Consider the following 23,768-nt stretch of genomic DNA (forward strand, 5'->3'; position numbering starts at 1 on the left):
GAGGTGGAGGGGAAGAGCTGCTTCAGATACTTGGTGGGGATGGTGGATCGTGGCACTCTGCATACACACTACAGTAGGAGGTGGAGGGGAAGAGCTGCTTCATCTATTTGAATGGGCATTAGAAGTTGAGATGATGTACTGCTGCTAACTAGTACTGGAGGTGCTCACGGGTGGGCGTTCCTCTTCTGGGATACCTTCTTGCAGGAGCCAGGTAAGTCCTTTTGTCTTTGTACTTTTAAGTTAATTAGCTTACTTCTGAGGCGCTATACTATTTCATTTTGGTTTATATACAATTAGGAAGACATTTGACCATGACTTATACGGACCGGGAGGGTTCACATCGCTTAACATGCTGTATGACTTCACTTTGGAGTTCCTCCAAGGTGCAGAAAACATCGCTGTGACGGATCTGCCAAATGTAAACAAGGACAACCATTCATAGGCACCATGAAGCAGACGCCACTTGTGTGCCCGGTTATAGAAGGTTTCTGTCGTATTTGGAGTATAGAATAATGTAGTCGACTGCAGTATATTCCAAATAAGGCGCCTCTCACACGGGCGACAGCGATATCGCCATAAGAAAATTGCAGTGATATCGTATCAGTGTTTTGTGCGATATCGCCACGAGAAAACGCAGTGATATCACGATTTTGTGTTGCTACAAAGTCGCGCAACTTTGTAGAGCTCTTTTGCCGGGAACTTTTAAGGAAGGCTTGAAATAGAAGCCCTACTCCAAAAATGAGTCCTAGCTGCATAAAAAAACAAAACAAATGCATCACCTAACAGCCACTGTCGGTTGCACCGCACACCTGGTCTTCAGGCGATGCCTCCTGGTCAGGAGTTTAAGAAAAGAAAAAAAAGCCAACACCTCCAGGAAGCGCTGCTCTAATTTGTTCTCTAGCACCGTGGTTTAGCCAATCAGAGCCAGCACTCAATGAACCAATGAATGTCTGTGATTGGTTCATCGAGCGCTGGCTCTGATTGGCTGAGCTGTGGAGCTTGAGAACAAATCAGAGGCAACGCTTCCTGGAGGTGGGATTTTTCAAACTCCTGACTAGGAAATGATGACTGAAGACAAGTCCTGGGGACCTACAGAGAAGGTGTGCGGCGGAGCGGACAGTGGCTGTTAGCTGATTTATTTTTTCCTTTTGTTTGTCTTTATGCAACTAGGGCTTATTTTAGGGACAAACCGTAGTATTCCCTACTGTAAGGGGTAATGCCCATGGACGGATTTCCGCCGCGTGAAAGGCGGCGGAGATCCACAGGGTTTCACCACAGCTATTAGGTTCTATTGAACCTAATAGCTCAATGTTCACGCTGCAGAATTCCATTGCAGGATTCTGCAGCGTTAAATAACCCACAGCATGTCCTATTTGCCGCTTGAAAACGCGTGGCCGGTTTCCATTGTAGTCAATGGGACCCGTCCATCATCCTATACGTCCTCTGTAGCACAGTGGAAGTATAGCGTGAATACGTTTCCCCGCCATCCAGTCACAGGACACTGCCGGCGCATCATGCGGGTCCTGCACAGCGGATCCGGGAGGTGAGTATGGGGTCTTTGGGAGGGCGCTGTGACGGACTCTGCTGCGGTATTCCGGCTGTGGGCATGAGCCCTAAAAGTTGCATTGTACCACATGGAAAATGCATTTTTGTGCGATGCAACAGAAAGGAGGCTCCATAGGGAAACATGGGCTACAAAACAGTGTGAAACCGGCCTAAAACAGAAATGAATGGACACCCTTTTAAAGCGGGCACATAAGTGGTGTCTGCTTCACTGTGCCTGGGGATGGTTGTTCGTCTTCGCCAGTTTCGTTGCAGCGCTGTTTTCTGCACCTGTGATGGAATCCCCAAATTGAATGACAGCGTGATAAAACTGCTGTATAATTGCATCAGGGGTTCCCTTACAGGCGCCAAAAACTGCATTGTGACAGAACCCCTCAAGGAAAACTAAGAAAACAATCACTGGCATTGTGGAACGGACCCCACTTGTGTTCGCTTCCGATACATAGTTGACATCTCTGACCTTTAAGAGGGTCACGGTACATGACTGTTGGGCATTACTGTCGGCCCCTGCTGCTTATACCTTCCATCCGTGAACGTGTTTCCTTATATGACAAGCGATGTATATGCGTTATTACTGGACTCGCTGCTGTGAAGTATTCTTGAAGGATTGATGTTTTGTATCTTGAACCCCCCATTAAAACCGCCTCTTCTTTCTCTCACCTGCAGATGTCGCCACGGCCCGCTGGGTAAATGTGTGCACTGCGTCCCGCTAGAGGTGGGGATTGTGGCAATTGCTTGTTTCTGCTTGGAGGGAGTGTGTATCTTATCCCCTTAGCTAACACTGTGTTGTCCTGCAGCCTTTCGATGAGGATTATCTCAACCATCTGGAGCCCCCAGTGAAACACATGTCCTTCCATGCCTATATCCGCAAGCTGACAGGAGGTGCAGACAAGTGAGTCGCCGGAGTCCAAAGTATCTCATGCCTCGCTCAGAAGGGAGAGCCGAATTTAAAGGCACATTAAACCTAGAACATATGCAGGATGATTTCCCCTCCTGTAAGCTGATCTGTGAGACGTGCAGTAAAGTATTCTGCTTCCCAGAACATCACCTACCAATGCCGTGACACACCAACCTCCGTCCTCCTGTAAGACCACTTACCTACGCAGCACCCCTCGCCGGCTGCTCTCTGATTAGATGAAGAAAAGCCTTTAACCCCTTACGCACATGGCCTATTTTGAGCTTAAGGACGCAACAATTTTTGGCGGATTTTCTTCTCCGTTTATCAAAAGTCATAACTTTTTTATTTTTCCGTCGACGCGGCCGTATGAGGGCTTGTTTTTTGCGTGGCGAACTGTATTTTTTATCGGTGCCACTTTTCGGTACATAGACTATATTGTAAAACTTTTTTTTTTAATGATAGCAGGGAGAGAAAACGCATCAATTCTGCCATAGATTTTTTTTATTTTTTTTTACAGCATTAATCATGCAGCATAAATGAGACATTCCATTTTTTCTGCGGGTTGGTACGGTTACAACGATACCAAAATTCTTACATTTTTTTTAGGTTTTCCCACTTTTCTGCAATAAAAACCCTTTTTCTTGGAAATCTTTTTTTTTTTTTTTCAAAATCGCTGCATTCAAAGTCCTGTAACTTTTTTATTTTTTGATGTACGGCACTCTATGAGGGCTTATTTTTTGCGAGACAAGCTGTAGATTTTATTGGTACCATTTTGGGGTACATATGTCTTTTTTGATCACTTTTATTGCGTTTTTAGTGAGGCAAAATGCTAAGAATTAGCATTTTGCCTCAGTTTTTTAGCGTTTTTTTTAGCCTTTTTTTCCGTGCACAGTCAAAAGCATGTGCAACTTATTGTACGCGTCGTTACGGACGCGACAATACCAAATATGTGGGATTTTATATTTTTTTTTACCTTTTTTTTAATGCTAATCTGAGAAAAAGCATAAAAAAATGTTTTTTTTTACTCCTTTTTTTAATTCATTTTTTAAATCTTTGTTTTTTTTACACTGTTTGTGTCCCTCTGAGGGACTTGAACCACTGCCCTGATGATCGCTGTTATAAGGCATGGCAGAGCTACTGCTCTCCCATGCCTTATCGCTTATACAGCGATCCTAGGCATAGGCAATACAGGACGCCAGTGTCTGGCGTCCTGTTGCCATGGTGACAGGCCGGGCTCTCGCGATGACATCGCGAGTTCCGGCCGGAGACACAGAGGGAGCCGCGCTCCCTCTGTGAACTCTTTCCCTGCCGCGATCTACTTAGATCGCGGCAGGGAAGGGGTTAACAGCGGGGGCGCAACTCCGATGCCCCCCCGCTGTTGCAGCAGGACGCCGGCTGTGACTGACAGCCGGCTCCGGCTGCGGGATAGCGCGGGATCACATATGATCTCGTGCTATCTCCAGGACGTAAGTTTACGCCCTGTTGCGGGAAGTACCAGGCTGCCAGGACGTAAACTTACGCCCTGCAGCGGGAAGGGGTTAATGGAGAAAATGTATTTCTCTTTTTTTTTAAACTAGTTTTATTGAGAATACCAGAACATCTGATATTACTCAGTGACACACCCGAGTGTAACGTGGCTCAAGTCTACAAATCAGCTACAGTTACTTAAAATGTAGAGAATGGATTTCGGCACTGAATGCGCCTTTATCAGATCGGAGGGTCATCCGTTTAGTCAGGATTAGAATGTGCTCATTGTTTATGATTGTGTTTGTCTGTGAAGAGGTCTGGTAGCCATATGACTTTGATATAGGGGTTCTGCGTGTTATAAAGTTACCCCTGCCCCCAGTGGGACTCTGACCGCTAGGACCCAAAGAACCCTGTATGGATGGGTCAGAGGTCACGCCTGCCCGTTTCAGCGGGAGTGACGGAGATTGTTGGGCGCTTACATTTGGCAATTTCTGACTCTTCCATTGGAACTAATATTTCTCATGGAGTTTATCAGCAAGAATGACTTGAAAGGTAAAAAGTAACTAGTTGCCCCATTCCTGTTCTCTGGCGATGGCATTAGGCTGCGGTGATGGGATGTATTTCCTGATGTCGTGTCCAAGAAACTAAATCTTTTGTTTTTATTTTTTAGGGGGAAATTTGTGGCCTTGGAGAACATCAGCTGTAAGATTAAATCGGGCTGTGAGGGTCACCCACCGTGGCCAGAGGGAATCTGTACCAAGTGCCAGCCCAGTGCTATTACACTCAACCGACAGGTCAGCAAGTCATGCCAAGGAACAACATGGAGGGGATCTGAGTTCCGCAGTGTCAGGAGTTCCCCGGTTTTTGATAGCGGTTACCTTGCTTAAACATCAAATGTTTGAAGTTGCAGTAACACATGAGATTCTATCAGTAAACGGGGTTTTTATGGGGCCTAATGTCCCATTTAGACAAAACCTAGAGTCACCTAAACGACTGCAGGAGCGCTGACATCGCTAAGGTCGCTAGTGCTCATGTAGAGCGTTCAGACAGGCATACCAGGTCACCGCTGGATCGTGGGTTTCTCGCTCAGCGCTTCACCTATATGAAGCACTGAGCGAGAATCCTGCGATCCAATGACGTTTTTTATGCTGATTGAGTCGGTGACAAGAAGTGAACGAATGGTAAATAGTAAAAAAAAATTTCATATATAAAGGGTGATTTTTGTTCAATTTCTTTGTTTAAACAAATTTTGAGTGATAATCGTAGTTTCCTGTTCTAAGTAAACTATTGATACCCACAGTCAGTGTTTCATTCACATTTTAGGTTTTGTTTTTTTTTGTTTTTGTTTTTTTACATCTTCCTTCATATTTTCTCTCCTTTTAATAGAAATATAGACATGTGGACAACATTATGTTTGAGAATCACACCATAGCCGACCGCTTCCTAGACTTCTGGCGCAAAACTGGAAACCAGCGCATAGGCTACTTATATGGCCGTTACACTGAACACAAGGACATCCCATTAGGTATTCGGGCTGAGGTGGCTGCCATCTATGAACCGCCACAGGTAATTGGTGACTTGTGCACAATGATTGGAACATCATAAAATTGGGGCTGTTTGGGGTGTGATAAGCTAATTGGGATGTAGACTACGCCTACTCACATCTATAGCACCTGTCTTGAGAGTCAGACCTGCAACCACATGTTGTCTCACTGTCACTTGGTCTAAGAGGGGCAGTAATTGGCATAGTTGTGTGTTCATGGCACAGTTCTATGGATGCTGTTTATTAACCTCTTCCTGCTATAAGACGTACATGTACATCCTGCAGCGTTGAGATATGTATGAAGAGAGATCACGTGGCGATCTCCCTTCATATAGCGCGGGCGCTGGCTGTTTATTACAGCCAGTACTCGGCTGCGCGGCCGATCAGAGCTGCTAACCCTCTAAATGCCGCTGTCACTACTGACAGAGATATTTAAATCCCCCGAGCAATGTTCGGGGGTCCCGTTCGCCCCCGCACCCTCTCTCTCCTCCGCGATTAGATCGCAGGGAGCCGTGTAGGTGTCATGGCACCCCGGGGGCCTTCTGAAAGGCGCCAGGGCTGTCTTTGCAGAATGTTTATCAAGCTGTGCCTGCAAGTTCGCAGTAGCAATCAAAGCATCGCAAGTTGTTGTCCCCTGTGGGGACTGATAAAAAAAAAAAAAAGTAAAAATAAGATCAATAAAGTTTTTTACAAATTATTATTAAAAGGAAAAAAGTGATAGTTTAAAAATAAAAACCATTTTGCCATATTTATAATTAAAACAAAAATACATATTTGGTATCGCTGCGTCCGTAAAAGTCTGATGTATCAAAGTAATGCATTACCTACTCCGCACGATGGGGGGAAAAAACACCAGAAATGCGCTTTTTTTGGCCACCCTGTCTCCAAGACAAAAATGCAATAAAAAGCGATCAAAAAGTCATGTGTATTTCAAAATGGTACCAACACAAACTACAGGACATCCCGCAAAAAATGAGCCCCCTCACAACTAGGTTGACGGAAAAATAAAAGAGCCATTGTGAGCAGAAGATGGCGGCAGAGAATAATAAATAAATAAATGTCTTTGAAAAAAAATTAGTTTTTTTTTCTTTCTGTGTAAGTTTGGTATCGCAGTGATCACACTCACCCATAGAATATATTTATCGTGTCACTTTTGTTGCAGTTTGCGCACTTAGAATTATTTAAATGTTTTTCAATACATTATATGACACACTATATGTAGTACCATTAAAAAATACAACTCGTCCCGCAGATACATTGATGGATAAATAAAGAAGTTACGATTTTTTTTAAAAGGGGTGAGGAAAAAACGAAAATGGGGGAAAAAAAGGGCGTCGTCATTTGTCCAACGGCTGATTCCACGACATACAAAGATACTTCTTATATCGCAGTATAGTATGTGCATTGTTTGTCCGCTCTGGGTAATATCACTGTCTGTCTCTTTTTGTAGATTGGGACGCAGAACAGCCTGGAGCTGCTCGATGATCCTAAAGCTAAAGTTGTGGATGAGATTGCAGCCAAGCTTGGATTAAGAAAGGTAAGGCAGCTGAAGGCTTTATCCTGTTGTAACTTTATATACCCCGAGGGTTTAATTATAATGTACTAAGGCCTCATGCCCACGGCTGGGTCGGATTCCGACTGCGAAATATTGCAGCGGAATCTGACACGGCGACCCCCAGAGACCTTATACTCCCCTGTCCTGACCTGCTGTGAGTGTCTTGCGTGACGTGTCGGCGTTGAGCTGTGACACTGAGTCCCACGATACTCCGCAGTGCTCACAGCGCAGAATATTGCAGGGCGCTTGGCTTTCATTGACTGCAATGGAAGCCGTCCGTGCGATTATTTTTTTTCTGCACAAATTGGAACATGCCGCGATTCTCCCCCGCAAGCTTAAAATCGCAGTTGATTTCCGATTGTGGGCAGGGGAGAATCTGTTACCACATGTCTGTGGACAAACATTGCTGTGGAATTTGCAGCGGGCGTCTGGCCGTGAATTCCGCAGCGATAATCCGTCCGTAGACATTAGCTATATGAAGATTGAAGCTCACTAGTTGTTTGTTACATTGCCAACTTTTGATATAACAGAACTAGTGGACTTGTAGGGGACCGGAACCTGCTAAATGAATGCAAAACCCACCATGATTTATTCTGTTTGTTCATTTGCAATAATAAATATGTACTCGTCCCTTGTTAATTCCACACTACAGCAGTTAGTGCTTGTGGTCATGTGACCGCAGGGGAAGTCTTATATTACATGGCAGTCATTCAGGTGGATGTATGTAAAATACATGGATGGGGTTATGGCTGCTGCTGCTTAGTGGTTTTCCACTCCTATTGATGGTTCCCTTGAACTATGTACTAAATAAAAACCAAGACAACTAATTGTTAAGACGCTGTTAGCTGAGAGAATAGGGCCCTTTTTTCTGCGGTCATATAACTCCTTTAGGGTATGTTCACACGGGGCGAAAGTGCTACGGATTTTTCACAGTGGAATTTCTGCGTTAAATTCCCCCACGGTTTACATTTCTCACAAAGGGATGGGATTTGGTGACGTCATTTACACATTGCTAGTTTTTCCCTGCTGCGAAAATTCAGCGTTTTTAGAGCGGCGGGATCGCTCTATTTCTGCAGCGTGTGATAGATTGATTTGTACACAGACAGGTTCCACCACAAGGGATGGTTGCCCAGCGGACGTTTGTGCGGTTCTGTGTAAAAATGCGCATTACTGTAATATGCAGTGAAATACATTTTTAGCCAATGAAATTAAAGATTGAGAGCAGGAAAAGGAAGCGACTCCATTTTATCTCTGCACTAGAGGGCCCAGCATTCCCAGGCGCCCCGCTGCAGAGATAGCATTATACAGAGGTCCATTAATGTGGGTCAGCCTATCCTGGAAAATATGCACATAAAAAAACGCCGTAAAATATGCACACAAAAAAAGTAAAAACAACATGACGTGGCCGTTATGATGGAAGATATGCAGATTTCTCAGGGGTTATGTGATTTTTTTTTTTTTTTTAGGGGACATTTTTCAGTGTTTTTGCCCCGTGTGAACGTACCCTTGGCGTGTGTTGACATTTAGCTGATATGATGCGGATCGGCGGTGGTTTTCACCCCCTTTATTTGTGCCTCGCCATTAATTTCAATGGCCTATTGCAGTAATACGCAGCAAAGTAGGTCATTCCACATTTGTTCCCCGCAATTGCACATCGCGTGAAAAGATAGGCCCATGTGATAAATCCATTGAAAACAATGGGTTCTGTTCACTGCATATTATGCGTGTAAGGAAGTTCATGTGAACGAGCCCTTACTATACAATTACAAACGGTCCTTTGAAAGCAGCCCAAAGGCTGATGTGGCTCTCGGTGAAAATGCTTCTGACCCCCCCTGTAACCTAGTCCAGCCACGGACGAGTCAGGGTGGGGGAATCCTCCTCCTATCTGAAACTAAACGGTCTAAGCGATTGTTAAGCATTTGTTGCTGTTTGCTTTAGTAAAGACAAAGTAGCATCGGATGATTGTTTTTGTTTCTTTCTAGGTTGGTTGGATATTCACGGACTTGGTTTCAGAAGATACTAGAAAAGGTACTGTCCGGTACAGTAGGAACAAGGTACGGTCTCATCGGGACGCTTTGGGTTTCCGTACGCACTTGTCGGCTCCCCTTCTATCAGCACATGGCTAGTTGAATCATTCAGTGCAGAGTGATGGTTGTGGAGGCTAATTGTTCCAGTCATTGTGGATATAACTCTTCTGTCTTGTAGTTCGTGTACACATTACTACATGCTATGTTCATATGCTTTAATTAGTTAGGACAACAAATAATTCCCTATTAATCAGCAGATAATGACACATACTAGCAATATTTTCACAGCCAAGAACTGAAAACCCATTAATTAAAATATAACCTTTGTTAACTGTAATAGAAAGAGCTGCCTTTGGGCATAGATCCAATACAGGGCGATTCAAACAGAATGGGGCAAAACAAAAAGCTGATGTATTCATACATGATTTTACCTACAACAGTCAGGATGATGTGAAAAAATAGACTAACTCTTCAAGTTTTGAATGTATCTTACAGATGTTCATTGTGGACATCATTGGTGACAAATGTCAAATCTGCCCGAACATGTCTGAACAATATCATCTTCAAGCCTTTGCAATCCAATATTGGATTCAGGGTTTCCTAGGGGAGTTTCTCTTTCTGCCATTATACAATGGCGCTGTCTGCTTGCTAGAGTCAGTACTGCGGTATGGGACATGCTGGAGAGGCCCCCAACAACAGAGCGGCCAGTAATCTACAGTAAGAATACCCTGCCGGACGTCTTCCGACATCGGAGCTGTGCAGCCTTTGATCAGAATGTCTTCAGACATCAGACAGTGGATTGGAAAGGGTTAATCAATTCAACTGAACTGGACTGCCGGCTTGAAATCTGCTTTATTTTTGCCCTGTTCTTCTTGAATTGCACTGTGTATTAGGCTGTGCGCATCTGATAATGGCTGGACCTACGGATGTGGATCCACTGTGCCACACATTAATCTGACTCAGGGCCATAGCCCGAGGTGACAGCTAAGGAGCCCTCGTCTTCATGCTTTAACCCCAGCAGTCCTGGTGTTGGCTTTGCTGCGGGGCCCCCAGGCTATTACTCTGGAAGTGGCAGCTGATGCTACTATAGACCAAGGTGCAGTATTTAAGTGTCTGAACATAGCAGTCCAAGTCGGGGCAGGCGGCATGACTTCGGACCGAGGAGCAAACCGTATGGAAGGACACACTGAGCCTGCTCCGCACCATACCACAAACCAGAGGTTGGTGCAGACAGTGCAAATATTGTATAAAGCTCAGTTTGTAATAAAGCAATTCAACAAGAAAGCAATTGAGTATGGATAATCGGGCATCACATTTACCCTATGGAGTACTTGCCAGACCAGCCAATTTCAATATTGATCATTCTGTTCATTTACATTAGTCTGCTCCTCAGGAGATGAACAGTTGTATAGCAACCACATGTAGTTATCTTTACAATTGGCCAATATAGGTCAACAAAACCCAACACCCCAGTGCTATGGGTGAACAAGAACAATTCCTACATTGTACAAGTTCACAGCGTATAGTCCTCAAGCAGAGATTTTATATACGGCGAGTATAAATCATGAATGGAAATGTGATCTAGCAGGTAGCACCGTGTGGCCCACTACTATAGAAATAAGAGCGCACTGGTACTTTAAGAGCGCAGACATGACACTGGGGACAAAAGTGGTAAGCTCGCAGCCATAAATTATTATGGGCAGTATAGAGAAAGATTTTATACATGCCTCATTGGCCTTAAAGGGCTTCCACACTGGTAATTCTGAAGAATACCCAATAAACCAATATAGGAGGGAATCTGGGAGGCAACCTGAATTGGAGATACTTTAATATCCCTAGTTTCAAACTAAAACTAACGCTGCCTGAAAAAGGAAGCCCCACTTCTTGGTGGCTCAACCCTCCTCGTAATACACTATTGAGCCCTATAAGCACAATCCATTTTTCACTATTTCAGCACCCCAAGGCAGGGGCGTAGCTAGAGGCTCATGGGCCCGGGTGCAAAAGTTTAGCTTGGGGCCCCCTTCCAGACCCGTCCACCCACCACTCCTTTTCACAGCTACTCCTTGTATATCACTTTTAGCTACATTACTGTTTTTTTTTAATGACCCATCAATGGATCATTAGTAATCAGGGGTTTTAGATTTTTAAAACATCCAGAACACAAGCCTCAAGGCATGCTTTGCTTCCCCAAGAAAGAAAAAAATAATGATATATACACATACATAATACAGGCACACATACATTGGAGACAGCATGAGCTAACTTTTATAACATGTTAGGGCTCATGTCCACGACCAGGTTTTCACCACGTATTATGCACACGTGGTAATCCCAGCATGCTCTCTTTCTCTGCGTACCACGTAACGTGAGCCCTGTACACTTGTATGATACGCTGCCCATACGCAATACATTGTTTCCATACGCATTGTCACTCTAAACAGAGTGGGGAATTAAAAAAAGAATCCCCCCGTGCATGTGCAGTGCTACACAAAGCCATATGTGGTCGCTGCCGGCAGCGTGCATGGCTGGGAAATGTGTGAGATGCTGGTGGTCTCCCACAGTGTTGTAGGCTTACGGCTGTGGCATTGAGCCCTTAGTCACCAATACAGCGGCTCGGTTCTAGCATACCTCTAATAGTGAAGTCAGGTGCCGGCTCGCAGAACCCCCCTCACTCACCCCCACTCCCCATCACACAGAACCCCCCCTCACTCACCCCCACTCCCCATCACACAGAACACCCCTCGTCCCCCCCCACTCCCCATCACACAGAACCCCCCTCACTCACCCCCACTCCCCATCACACACAGAACCCCCCTCACTCACCCCCACTCCCCATCACACACAGAACCCCCCTCACTCACCCCCACTCCCCATCACACAGAACCCCCCTCACTCACCCCCACTCCCCATCACACAGAACACCCCTCACTCACCATCACACAGAACACCCCTCGTCCCCCCCCACTCCCCATCACACAGAACACCCCTCGTTTCCCCCACTCACCATCACACACAGAACCCCCCTCACTCACCCTCACTCCCCATCACACACAGAACACCCCTCCCCCCTCTTAATCATACCGAGGACGTTCCCTCTCACTGACTGCACTTACTTTCACTATGGTCTCTGCACAGGCAGGCAGCCTCTCCTGCACATCGGCGTTTCCTCCCAGGACCTCCGCTCAGACCCCTCCCCTCTGATGATCTCTGTGCTGGAGAACCAGATGGGGGAGGGGTCTGAGCGGAGGTCCTGGGAGGAAGCGCCGATGTGCAGGAGAGGCTGCCTGCCTGCGCAGAGACCATAGTGAAAGTAAGTGCAGTCAGTCAGTGTCGGAAAGTAAGCCCCGTGGGCCCCCAGGGGCTCAGGGGCCGGGTCGCAACCGCACCCCCAGCACCCCCTATATGTACGCCAGTGCCCCAAGGTGTTTCTTGACCCAATTCCTGGTTCATTCTGGGGATTAATAGTGAAAAGTCTATCCTGCCGTGTACAACAATTGATGCCGTATGGATTGCCTGAATTTTAATTTGTGTTTTTAGTCTCGGCTGTGAAAATACTGATGCAGAACCCTGTGGTATCTATATGTCTTTGTGGCTTATACTAGTGATATTTCTTCACTCACTGGGTCTACCAAACACATAATCTGTGATACAATAATCCTCATCAAGTGTATGAACTCCATTAGTCAGCCATCTTCCTTTTCTCCCCAGGATTCATATTTCCTAAGCGCAGAAGAATGCATCACGGCCGGCTTCTTCCAGAATCAGCACCCAAACCTATGCCGCCTGTCTCCAGATGGGCACTTTGGCTCCAAGTTTGTGACTGTGGTGGCTACAGGTGAGATCATAAAGTTATAAATTAGTACATTCTTTTGGGGGTGTTTATCTGCTTGGAAGCAAGGTGCACACAGGTATATATGCTTGTTGACTGTTCCTTTTGCAAATTGTCCTAGCCCATATAAATGTCCTGTTACTTCCTTCACCTGCCAATCCCCCAGATGAAGCCTCTGGTAAAATGCATATCGGTTATGATAGGTCAGCCATGGCTTACATTCACATATTGTTGCTGTTTTCTTGCTGTCAAGCTGAGACTGGATGTATTTAAAAGGGTTTTCTTTTCTTGACTACGGTCATCGGCTGGGGTCAGCTACTTGGGACCCCAGCTGATCAGCTGTTTGGGCGCCCACTGTCGGTTGGCGCTGGTAGTTGCAGGCACAGTTCCTATTGTCATCAATGACAGCTGCACATGCGATTACCAGCTCCAGCTATTACACAGGGCTTGGAGTGATCCAACATCTGCTCCATACACTGTGTTTTGGTATGAACCGCAGGCACACTATCAACTATTGACCTATTCTGAGAATAGGTCATCAAGAAAACCTCTTTACTCCCCCCTTCCTCCCAGTGGTTTAAGATAAGCTCTGTTTTGTTCTTTAGAAAAAAGAATATTACAGTTTTGGACGAACAGATTGTTCTACTTGAAATGGCTGTAGCTCCTCTTCCTTCAGTGCAAGGGTATTGACTTTAAAATGACATCAAAAGTGTGTCGGTACCGTTACAGAACCAGAAATGCAGCCATTTGAGGTTGGGTCAGGAATATTGAATTCCCAGCTGTCATTTTTCAGTCTGTGTGTGCAGAGGAGAGAGTGAGGGGAAGAGGGGACAAGCATAGAAGATCTGTGATTCTCTCTCTGTCCAAGAGAAGGGGTGACATGGACTTTTCTTTACACCTCCACCGTCTCACCAATTAATCAATCAGCTCATATCTGCACTCTCATTGTCACACATAAAGGCCTTTTTTTTCCCAGAAAAGGAGTAAAAAGGTGAATACTTGCTCATCTAAAAATTCCTCTACACCGTTTAACCCCACAGATCCTGCAGTCGTCTAAATGTTTTTACAGAAACTGTTAAAGAAAACCTCCATTACACAAAGCTTTAAATATTGAAAAAATAAAAAAATTGCACATAATTGGTTTTGCCACATTCATTACAAATCATACTACAAAATATTACATTATCCAACACAGTTAATTGCGTACAAACCCCCACCCCAAACGCCAAAATAGCAGTTTTCTGTTACTCTTGCTCCCCTAAAACCAGAAGGACAAAATAATCAAAATGTTGTGAATATACCATTCTAAAATGTTACCAATAAAAACTACAAGTTGTTCCACAAAACTATGAAACTAGAACTTGTCCTGCAAAATACAAGGTGTCATACAATGGATAATGCTGATCGTATAAAAGTAAACAAAGTGGGGAAAAAAGTTAGTTTCAGCTTTCAGAAAGGTTAGTCTCAGCTTCTGAAGTCATGTGCATGCGCAGAAGGCTGGGAGGCCCGGGAGATTTGAAATTTCCTGGCTTACGGCTACTGAAGGTGAGTGGTGCCTGGGCCTGTGATCGCCCTTATCCGATGGATAATGGCGATCACAAAAAAAGTAAAAAAAAAAAAAAAAAAAGTACAGTTGCAGCTGAAAACACTCACCTTCATCCTCCGTGATGAACCGCGGCAATCTGGACCTGCTGTGGTCTTCTGCGCATGCGACAATGTGGCAAGCGTGGGCAGAAAGCCCGGGAAATTTAAAATCTCCTTGCGCCCGGCTGTCAAAGATAGCCGAGTGCAGGGAGAGATCCCCGAGGGCCGCTGTATGCGGTTCCTGGTCACATGATTACTGTTATCCATCGTATAACAGCAATCATATACAGTTTAGAAAAAGTTAGTTTCACCTCCCTTTACGGTTTGTATCCGTGAGGGGTGATAAAATTACATACCTAAGGTCCCAGATGGGATTTTTATCTGCAACCCTTACCCCAGCTTCTGCACACGCGCCCGTCAGCAAAATGGTGTTCGCCTGCACAAAAGTCGAGGATTGCCCAGGAAATTTTAAATCTCCTGGCTACCAAAGGTAGCCGAGAGCCTGGAGAGTTCACAGGGAAGTGCAGTGAACGGTCCCTGGTCACGTGATCGCTGTTATCCAATGGATAATGGCAATCATGTAAAAGTAGAAAAAAGTTGAAGTTTTATCTCCCCTCAACTATGTGATCAGTGAGAGGAGATGAAATGTCTTACCTGAGGCCTCCGCATTTGAACCCCCACGCAGTCCTCCTCCATGGACTTTTTCCAGCTTCTAAAATCTCCTTGCTCCTGGCAGCCAAAGATCACAGAGTGCCTGGGGCAGTGACCGCTGTCCCCATTGAGCAGTCCCAGTCACGTGATAAAAAGGTAGCCATCTTTGGGTCGGTCTCACAGCAGCAGATAGGAATTGCGGATTCCGCAAGCGTTTGATCTGCAATAATATGCGGTTCAATCAAATGCCCTGGATTACACAATTCCGCTCACATCAGCGGGTCGGAATTACGTAATCCACTTGCAGAAAACAGAATGCAGCGTGTTCATTTCAATGGATATCTGCAACATAGAGCTCATATGCAACTACATTGTATATGGGCTGCGGGTACCCGTGTCATCGCTGTGCAACAGGAGGAAATATAAACAAAAAAATGACCACCTGTGTGAATACGCAGTTATGCACAGTAGATTATGTGGCTGTACGCAGGGCAACGGCCAGGCTCACAGCTGGGATCCACTGCGGGCCTCCACAAGCAGATCCCACATACGACTGTGTGAGCCCGGCATTATTCAGACCACTACCTTCCTGCAGTTCCAGGAGCAGCTTGTTGAACGCCTTCTGTTTGAGACTGCAGCACCTCAGCAAGCTTACGAAGACTCACAGAGCGCCACTTTTTACACCCCATCCCTGTTGCTGAGGTCAAGAAATACCCCCCAAAAAAAGCATGGGAAGGGTTGGGCCCTATGTGCCCATCCCAACCAGCCTCCGTAATTACCCGTCTTCGGACACACCACACAGTTTACTTTCATCTAAGATTTAGGGAATGGCAAAAATGTGTCCTTTTTGGGGTGAAAGTCCTCATTCCTATGTACACTGTACAAATAAAACTGTTTTTAAAATGACACAATTGCCAAAAAATGAAAATCGTAACTTTTTCCTTCTGCTTTGCTTAGATTCATTCAAAAACTGTGGGCTCAAAATATGCAGTACACCCCTAGATGAATGCGTTAAGGGGTCTAGTTTTTAAAATTGGGTCATTTGTGGGGGTTTTCTGTCGTATTGGTGGCTCAAGGGCTCTACAAGTGTGCAATGGGGCATAAAACGCCTTCAAGCAAAATGACTGTTCTGAAAGCCACTGACTACTCCTTTCGGTTTGGGCCCTGTTGTGCATACAGACATAAGATTAGGACCACAATGGCTATGTTTCTGAACACGGGAGAAACAGGTGGATTCATTTTGGGGTGCAAATTTTCATTTTTAAATACACAATAGGGAAAAAAACTGTCTTTAAAATGACATATTTGCAAAAATATGTAAAATTTATTTTTTTCCCTGTAAATTGCATTAACTTCTGAAAAAAAACCTGGGGGGTCAAAATACTCCTGACCCCCTCAGTGAATACATGAAGGGGTGTATTTTTTAAAATGTGGTCATTTGTGAGGGTATCCATCATTCTGACACCTATCAGCCTTTGCAATCTTGGCTTGGTGCAGGAAAACAAAGTGTTCCTCAAAATGTTGATAATCAATGTTAAATTTGTACGTCTCCTAAATGGTTAAAAAAACCTAACGTTTTTCCAATGTGCGTCCAGAATGACGTAAACAGCTGGAAATATGTATCTCATCAAAATGTGTACAGTGTGTTTGCACATATTTGACATATTGCAGTTGAAAATGTGAAAAAATTACAATTATCCAAGTTTTCCCAATTCTGGTGCTTTTAATAAATATACACAAATTCTATCGAACTATTTTTACCACCTAAATGAAGTACAACATGTGGCAAAAAAACTGTCAATCACTTGGATATGCAAAACCTTTACGGAGCTATTCTATGTTGAAGTGACGCATGTCAGATTTCCAAAATTTGTCCTGGACATTAAGATGCACAACAGCTTGGTCAGTAAGGGGTTAAAGGTACTGTTGCATCTTGTCTCCACCGGAAATATGGGTGGAGACAAAGGTTGTCCCGTGGAGAAATGGTTTGGTCCTAGTAAACTTAGGGAATGCTCCAAGCTCCTCAGTGCCTGACGCTGGTCCCTCACCTCTCTTCCCTCTCTGCCTTGTCAGTGTGCACTGGCGGGACAGCTCTCCCGCTGTCAGTGTCCAGCTATGGCCTGGCGTCTTCCCTGCCTGCTGCGCCGCTGTCAGCGTCCGCCGGCGGGACTGGTCTCCTGCTATCAGTGTCCCCAGCGGGCTGGCGCATTCCCTTCTTCAGTGTCCTGCTGCGCCGCTGCCAATGTCCCTGGTGGCTCGGCGCGCGGGGAGAACATGTTCAGCGGCGGCATGCAGGGTAACGGGGGGGGGGGGGGGGGCTCATGGGCAGACACAGCCAACATTGAGTGGGACAGCGGGGAGCACAGTGACAGCGGGCCCGGCTGCAGGAAGAAGCTGAGCGGAGGACAGCTGTGAGCGCTGGGACATGTGTGACCTGCAACAGGCATGTGGGTATGAGCGCGGCACAAGTGGGGGACACGGAGCAAGCCGGAGACATGTCTTACCTTCCAGGGCGATTTCACCAGGATGCGGGATGCAAGGGGGACGTGCCCTTGAAGTTGTCCTGGTTGTTCCTGCTGCATCTTGTCTCCCAATCCGAAAGCTAGGGGCATGATGGGGGCGTTCACTCCTGGTGACAGCTGTCACACCCATAGCTTCCAGTGTCAACAAAATACACCAGTATCGGGGTTACATACATCTGAGGGGCTTGTAGCTTCACAACAGCTGAAGACCCTCAGATTGGAGATAACGGCCATATACTACAAAGGGTCCTCTGAGCACACGTTTCTGAAATGCAGGCAGTCTTCATGTTGGGTAACTGAATTCTTTGTTTTGCCTAATAAGTACATGCAGCACAATTCCTTTAATCTGGCATCCAGTAGTTCAGCATTGACCTGCTGGAATATACCAGCAAAATGCCCCCACCTTTATATAACATATCCAGTGTACTTGATGGCCTCATCCTTTTTGTTGCCTCTTTCTAGGGGGACCGGATAACCAAGTGCACTTTGAAGGATATCAGGTGTCCAATCAGTGTATGGCACTAGTACGGGATGAGTGCCTCCTGCCCTGTAGAGACGCCCCAGAGCTGGGCTATGCCAAAGAGTCAAGCAGCGAGCAGTATGTTCCTGATGTCTTTTATAAGGTCAGTGTCACAAAAAGGGCTCCACTTGGAAAGTAGCATTACATCTCATATCCATCGTATCCCAATACAGCTCTACTATGACCTGTCAGTGCTGCTGATTGGATCATGTCATCCTACCTGACCGCACTACATCGCTTGGAGGTGTAAGCAATACCGTATAGTCCTTCCCAGCAATCCACGGCGATGGACAGAGCTCATACGATAACTGCTGCTTGCTTGTTGGCCCACTATTAGCTGGTGGAATCTGACATACTGGTACATAATGACCCGTGTCTAATCTGTATGACGACCGCCTCTGGTCCTTCTTTAGATTCCCCGCGGACTACTTTTATATACGGCTGTAGTCTAGCAGCAGGTTCAGCAGGAAGTGGGTGATGATGCCATAGTGCCAAGTCCTGCTCATGCGTATTGATTTTGCTCATTTGCTTTAATTCAGTGTTTTTCCTTTTACAGGATATTGACAAATTTGGCAATGAAATAACCCAATTAGCGCGGCCGCTACCTGTAGAGTATTTGATCATTGACGTGAGTATTGCCCATTTATATCACCAGCATCTTGTGTGAATGCTTCCTCATCCCATAGTCAAGCGGTCTGTAATGATGCCGTGCTGTCAGTAGAGTGAAAGTCATCACAAAGTGACTGAAATATTCTTACTAGCATTTGGAGTATATGCCGGTATATACTACATCTTAAGTGTGCGAGGAGGCATTTATAGAGTCCGTAATGAAGAACAAACTTGGTGGCATTTCAAGTATTTTCCTCATTTTCTGTCGTTTGGACACAAGTATGGAAGGTGGACAACGCTCGATGACGGTATCACACAGCTGCTCCCTCTACCGAGCAGACGAAGTGGAAAAGCAGCCTTATGGCCCATTTACACGGGACGATTATCGTTGGGAATCGTTCAAATTCCCACGCTCCCTTGGGGATCCTGAACGGTGATCGTCTCGTGTAAACGCGTTCAGCAACTGAACGAGAATTGCTCAGTTGTTCCGTTTCTGCAGGCAGATAGCAAAAAAGTGATGTCCTCTTTAACCCCTTAGTGACCTGGGATTTATTCTATATGGCTATGAAAACACGTTGGCCCTGCAGAATAAAGCTGCCGAGTCTGTCAGTGTGACAGCTTCCTGCTACCAGAGGTAGCTGACAGCTCGGACCTGTCACCAGGGGTCGTGGTGTGCGGTCCCCGGTCACGTGACCACCATTATTTTACTGATAACAGCGATCACTTAAAAGGTGTTTTGTTTTTTTTTTGTTAATTTCAAAAATTAAAGTTATTTATTTATTTTTTCTTAAGAGAGGGGAAACTCCCAACCTCTTCAGATTTCTCTACCCCCTCTTCTTTCCCGGAGATTACTTTGGCACTTTCTATCAATGGATTGAGGTCTTATTGAATGAGAGAGAGTCTCTGATCCCGAATTAGACTTAGATGCTGAACAGATCTCCAAAAACACTGCAGCTGTCAGAGCGGTCAGCCTTGTAACTGTAGTTTTGGAGACACTCCATATGTAGTCCCGTGGATCCTCAGATGTAGTCCCGTGGATCCTCAGATCCAGTTGCAAATGTTCACTTATTGGCCCCCTGCGCACGGGTGGACATTCTGCAGCTCGATTTCCCGCAGAATTTCCGCCTGTGGAAGCTGCCATAGGATTGTGTTAGAAAACGCAATCCTATGCAGACTGCTGCGATTTGTCTGTGCGAAATCACGCGCAGGGCTCGCAGAAACGTCACTCCCCGGCTGCCGTGTCCGGTCTGCGCATGCGCCGGCTGCTCGGCAGCCGACATGTCAAAGAGCCGGAGCTGCGAGAGCAGGTGACAGCCATGCTGGACTCTGCAGGGCCTCGGGTCGGGTCCCGCTGCGAGAATTCTCACAGGGGATCTGACCCAGCCGTCTGCAGGCGGCCATTGTAGGATATGTTTTCCAAAAGCTTTTTATTCTTAACCACTTGGACTTTGACAAAGCCCTCTCGAAGAGTGGAAGCTCCTAGACAAATGAGTGTGTTTGTGGTCCCCCCCCCCCCCCCCCCCCATTCCAATCATCTGGCTCTGAAGACATGGGCAAACTTTGCTTATGGCAAGACTCACTGTTCTTACGATGGGCAAAAGGTTACCACCTTTACATTGTAGGCAACATAACAGACATTATAAACTCTTTGTACAGGGTTTGTCGTCTCTGCCAGGTCATCTTGTCCAGAACTCCCCAAAATGGAATTGCCAAAAAGTACTCCGTCGAGACCCCCTAATGCAGGAAGTCTGCTCTTATGTCATTCTGCTGTGCTTTTTTTTTTTTTTCTTTAACTTGAAGCGCACTTTCCCATTTGTCTCTGTTTTGCTTTCTTACATTTCTCGCTTTAGCCCTTATTTTTTTTTTTTTTTTTGTATTTTTGGTTTGTCCTCTACACATTAAAAAAAATCATTTACTCTTATTTTTTCATCAAGGTAACTATCTGAGGGCTTATTGTGCAGAACAAGTTGTATCCGTTAATGGCTCTATTTAATGTATGGTACAGTGTACTGAAAAACTAAGATGGGACAGAATGAAATGCTCCCATTTGCGCCTTGATAAACCGTCTCCCATGAATAAACTTCAAGGTTGGCACCTTTTTCGCTCGAGTGCATTCTACCAGTTACGTGCCTGATGGGGAACCTCAAACATAGACTTGAGATTGTCTGGAATAAATCACAAACTCCCCCAGCAAAAGAAACAGCTCCCTCTTCTTCATTTTCTCCCCGAGGGTCACCCATGTGGCTCCCCTTCTCAACCCTTGTCTCTCAAAGTCGTCTGCGTGACCGCTCTCCCTGGCTCCTTTTTTGGACCATTTGGGTGGCCCTCTGTTCCATCCAAAGGGTGTTAGTTGTCACTCTTCTCTTGCCATTCACCTTCTCTGGGGATTCCCCAAAACAATACCGTCTTGAGTTCTTAATTCCTCCATCTGCTCCTAGGGAGTGCTATCCGCAGCATATGGCGGTAGTTGAATCCTTTAATATGGTGCCCGATTTTTGCTACCCAGGACAAGAGGGTGTGTGTTTCACACTCCAGGACCTTTAAAATAACCCTTGGACAAGTGTTTCACCTACTTTTTTTCTAACACCACAGTTCCTTTGGAGGAAGGACTTGCATGTGTTCTTACTACCCAGTAGTAGGACTTGGTGTAAGCCGAGCTAAGGCTCCCTCTCTCCAAGGTCTGCCTCTAGGGTACGTACACGCTTGTCTCTCGACACCTTACTACTTTCTCTAGAGTGAACACTTTTCTCTGTCACAAAGTTTTCCAGGTGGAGGCGGACTGGCCTGCATATTGGGTTCTGTTCCCTCTCCCGGGGACTGATCTAGCTCCATGTGTGCAGGGGAGGTATAGCTTAGTGTCCACCTCCCAGTGGCAGCAACGACGCCCGCAGTGTTCTGTATTCCCCCATGGACCAAAACCGTTTATTCTAGGCGAGTAACAAAAATCCAGCTTGTTAGTATTTCACATTAAAGAGGACCTTTCATACTTTGCATGTCATGTAAAGGAATGTTTTGTGTTGTGATGGTGGAAAAGAACAGAAAATGGAGATAAAGCTCAATAAAAAGATTTTATTTAAAAAAAAAAAAAAAGCATGTACAATCCCTCTGTTGTTCCTCCTGAAAATCGTCACCATTTCCTCTGTCTAATGGGTCTGTCTCTACAGACATTGCCCACTTGGTGCACACAGTGACAGACTGTAGGAAGAAGTGGAAGATTCAGCAACCACTTTAGTAATAAGGCTGGTTTCACATGGGCGAGCATAATATCTGGATGAGAAACTGTCTGATATCGCACTTGTCAACGTTCGTTATACCCGCAAATGTCAGGTGATTTTCAGGCAAAAACGCCTCCTTATCGCTTCCGTGAAATGCTGATCCTTTTGCGTGCAATAAACAATTTGCAGAGTTTCCTATTGATTTCAGTGGAAACCTCGCATGCACATCATAGGCATACGGTGCCCTGCAGTGTATTTAAGGTCCCATTGAAAGCAATGGTTGAGTTCTGAGGAACGTAAAAAAGTAGGACATAACATGACCTTTTTCCTCACAGCATCGATGCTAGGGAAAGAATGGAGATCATATTTGCGTAAGTTTTGTGCATCTTGCGATGCGCCAGATTCTCGCCCGTGGGAAACCAGCCTAAGGCTTGATGTCCACGGACACGGACGGAATCCGCATGGGGAATCCTGCATGGAATCCGCCTGTGCCTGCGGCCGACGACCCTGCATATCCGTCCGTGTCTTGAAGTTGTGTACTGTGGATATGTGCGGCAGCGTCGGCCGGCGCACTACAGATTTTTTTCCTGCAGACTCCTGCTTTTCCCGTGGAATCTGTTTATGTGGGAACTGCAGTAAAATGGAGCATGCTACGATTTTTCATCCGTGAGCGGAAACTGCTATTGGGTTTCTGCTCTTGTGCGTGAAAAATAATTTTTCCATAGCATGCAGTGGAGGGTTATTGCTGCGGAATCCGGAGCGGACATGAGGCCTAAGGGAGATCAAAAAGCGTATGGACCAAACAAGCTGCCCTCGTACAACACTTATGCGTTTTGAGCGGCTATGCTGTTCATAATTGTCGCCTGTCACTGTAAGAAGACGCCGTTTGTTGACAAGTGAATGGTCAGTTCGTTCATATGTTTCCAGGGGAAATAATGGAGGAACCGCACAGTGCTGAGTTCTGAGAAAATATACTCCACAACAGTTACTTCATGGGAAACATAAGTATTTACTAAAAGACAAATAAGTTGAGCTGCAAGTCCTCTTGAAGGGCATTAAGGTTTACCCTCTGCCTTAACCCTTTCCAATCCACTGTCTGACGTCTAAAGACATTATGATTTAAGGCTGCACAGCTCCGATGTTGGAAGGCGTCCGTCGGGGTTCTCGTACTGTATTTTGCCAGCCTCTCTTCTGTCGAAGCCTATCCAACATGTCACCTCATGCAGTACCGGCTTTAGCCAGCATATAGCGCCATTGTATAACGGCAGAAAAAGAGTAAGGCCCCTGGGAAAACCAGGATACAGGTTGGCTTGGAAAGGGTTAACATGAATGCTCCTTATGTTTGTATTGGTGGAGTCCAGCGGTTGACCCTCCAATTATCAGACATCCATTGTATAGCCAATCCATATATGTATATGCCGTATGTCTGAATACACTTCTGAAGTGATTACAGCTTGGGTCTGCTATTATCGCTAATATTTCGCATACTTTATCACTTGCAGATTACCACCACATTCCCAAAGGATCCAGTATATACATTCTTCACCTCCTCCAACTTGTTTCCCATTGAAAACCGAGAATCCCTCGGGGAGACCCAGGTGAGTCCTGCTTGTCACGTGCCATGAGTGACGTCCATTCCTGGTTGTGGCTTTCTGTAACATTACACGTCCTGATCAGGATCGGCTTTACTCTTTAGGATCAGGGTTCATCCATCTAACATGGGAAGACACTAGAGCGTGTGTATGTGGTGTGAATAAAGCGTAAATTTATTTTTTTTTTAATTCG

General features: G+C 45.6%; 1 protein-coding gene across 1 annotated transcript in view; it reads left to right on the forward strand.

Moving 5' to 3' along the window:
• NPLOC4 (NPL4 homolog, ubiquitin recognition factor) overlaps nucleotides 1-23,768 on the forward strand; it is an 89,870-nt gene that overhangs the window by 33,037 nt on the left and 33,065 nt on the right. Inside the window, exons 5-14 of the mRNA XM_066586668.1 lie at nucleotides 2,230-2,278; nucleotides 2,361-2,455; nucleotides 4,599-4,722; nucleotides 5,315-5,494; nucleotides 6,922-7,008; nucleotides 9,009-9,080; nucleotides 12,762-12,888; nucleotides 18,102-18,262; nucleotides 18,716-18,787; nucleotides 23,486-23,581. Of these exons, the coding sequence (XP_066442765.1) occupies nucleotides 2,230-2,278; nucleotides 2,361-2,455; nucleotides 4,599-4,722; nucleotides 5,315-5,494; nucleotides 6,922-7,008; nucleotides 9,009-9,080; nucleotides 12,762-12,888; nucleotides 18,102-18,262; nucleotides 18,716-18,787; nucleotides 23,486-23,581 (1,063 nt within the window). The remainder of the gene's footprint in view (nucleotides 1-2,229; nucleotides 2,279-2,360; nucleotides 2,456-4,598; nucleotides 4,723-5,314; nucleotides 5,495-6,921; nucleotides 7,009-9,008; nucleotides 9,081-12,761; nucleotides 12,889-18,101; nucleotides 18,263-18,715; nucleotides 18,788-23,485; nucleotides 23,582-23,768) is intronic.

The sequence above is a fragment of the Eleutherodactylus coqui genome, chromosome 13 (assembly GCF_035609145.1).
Source record: "Eleutherodactylus coqui strain aEleCoq1 chromosome 13, aEleCoq1.hap1, whole genome shotgun sequence".
Taxonomy (NCBI): domain Eukaryota; kingdom Metazoa; phylum Chordata; class Amphibia; order Anura; family Eleutherodactylidae; genus Eleutherodactylus; species Eleutherodactylus coqui.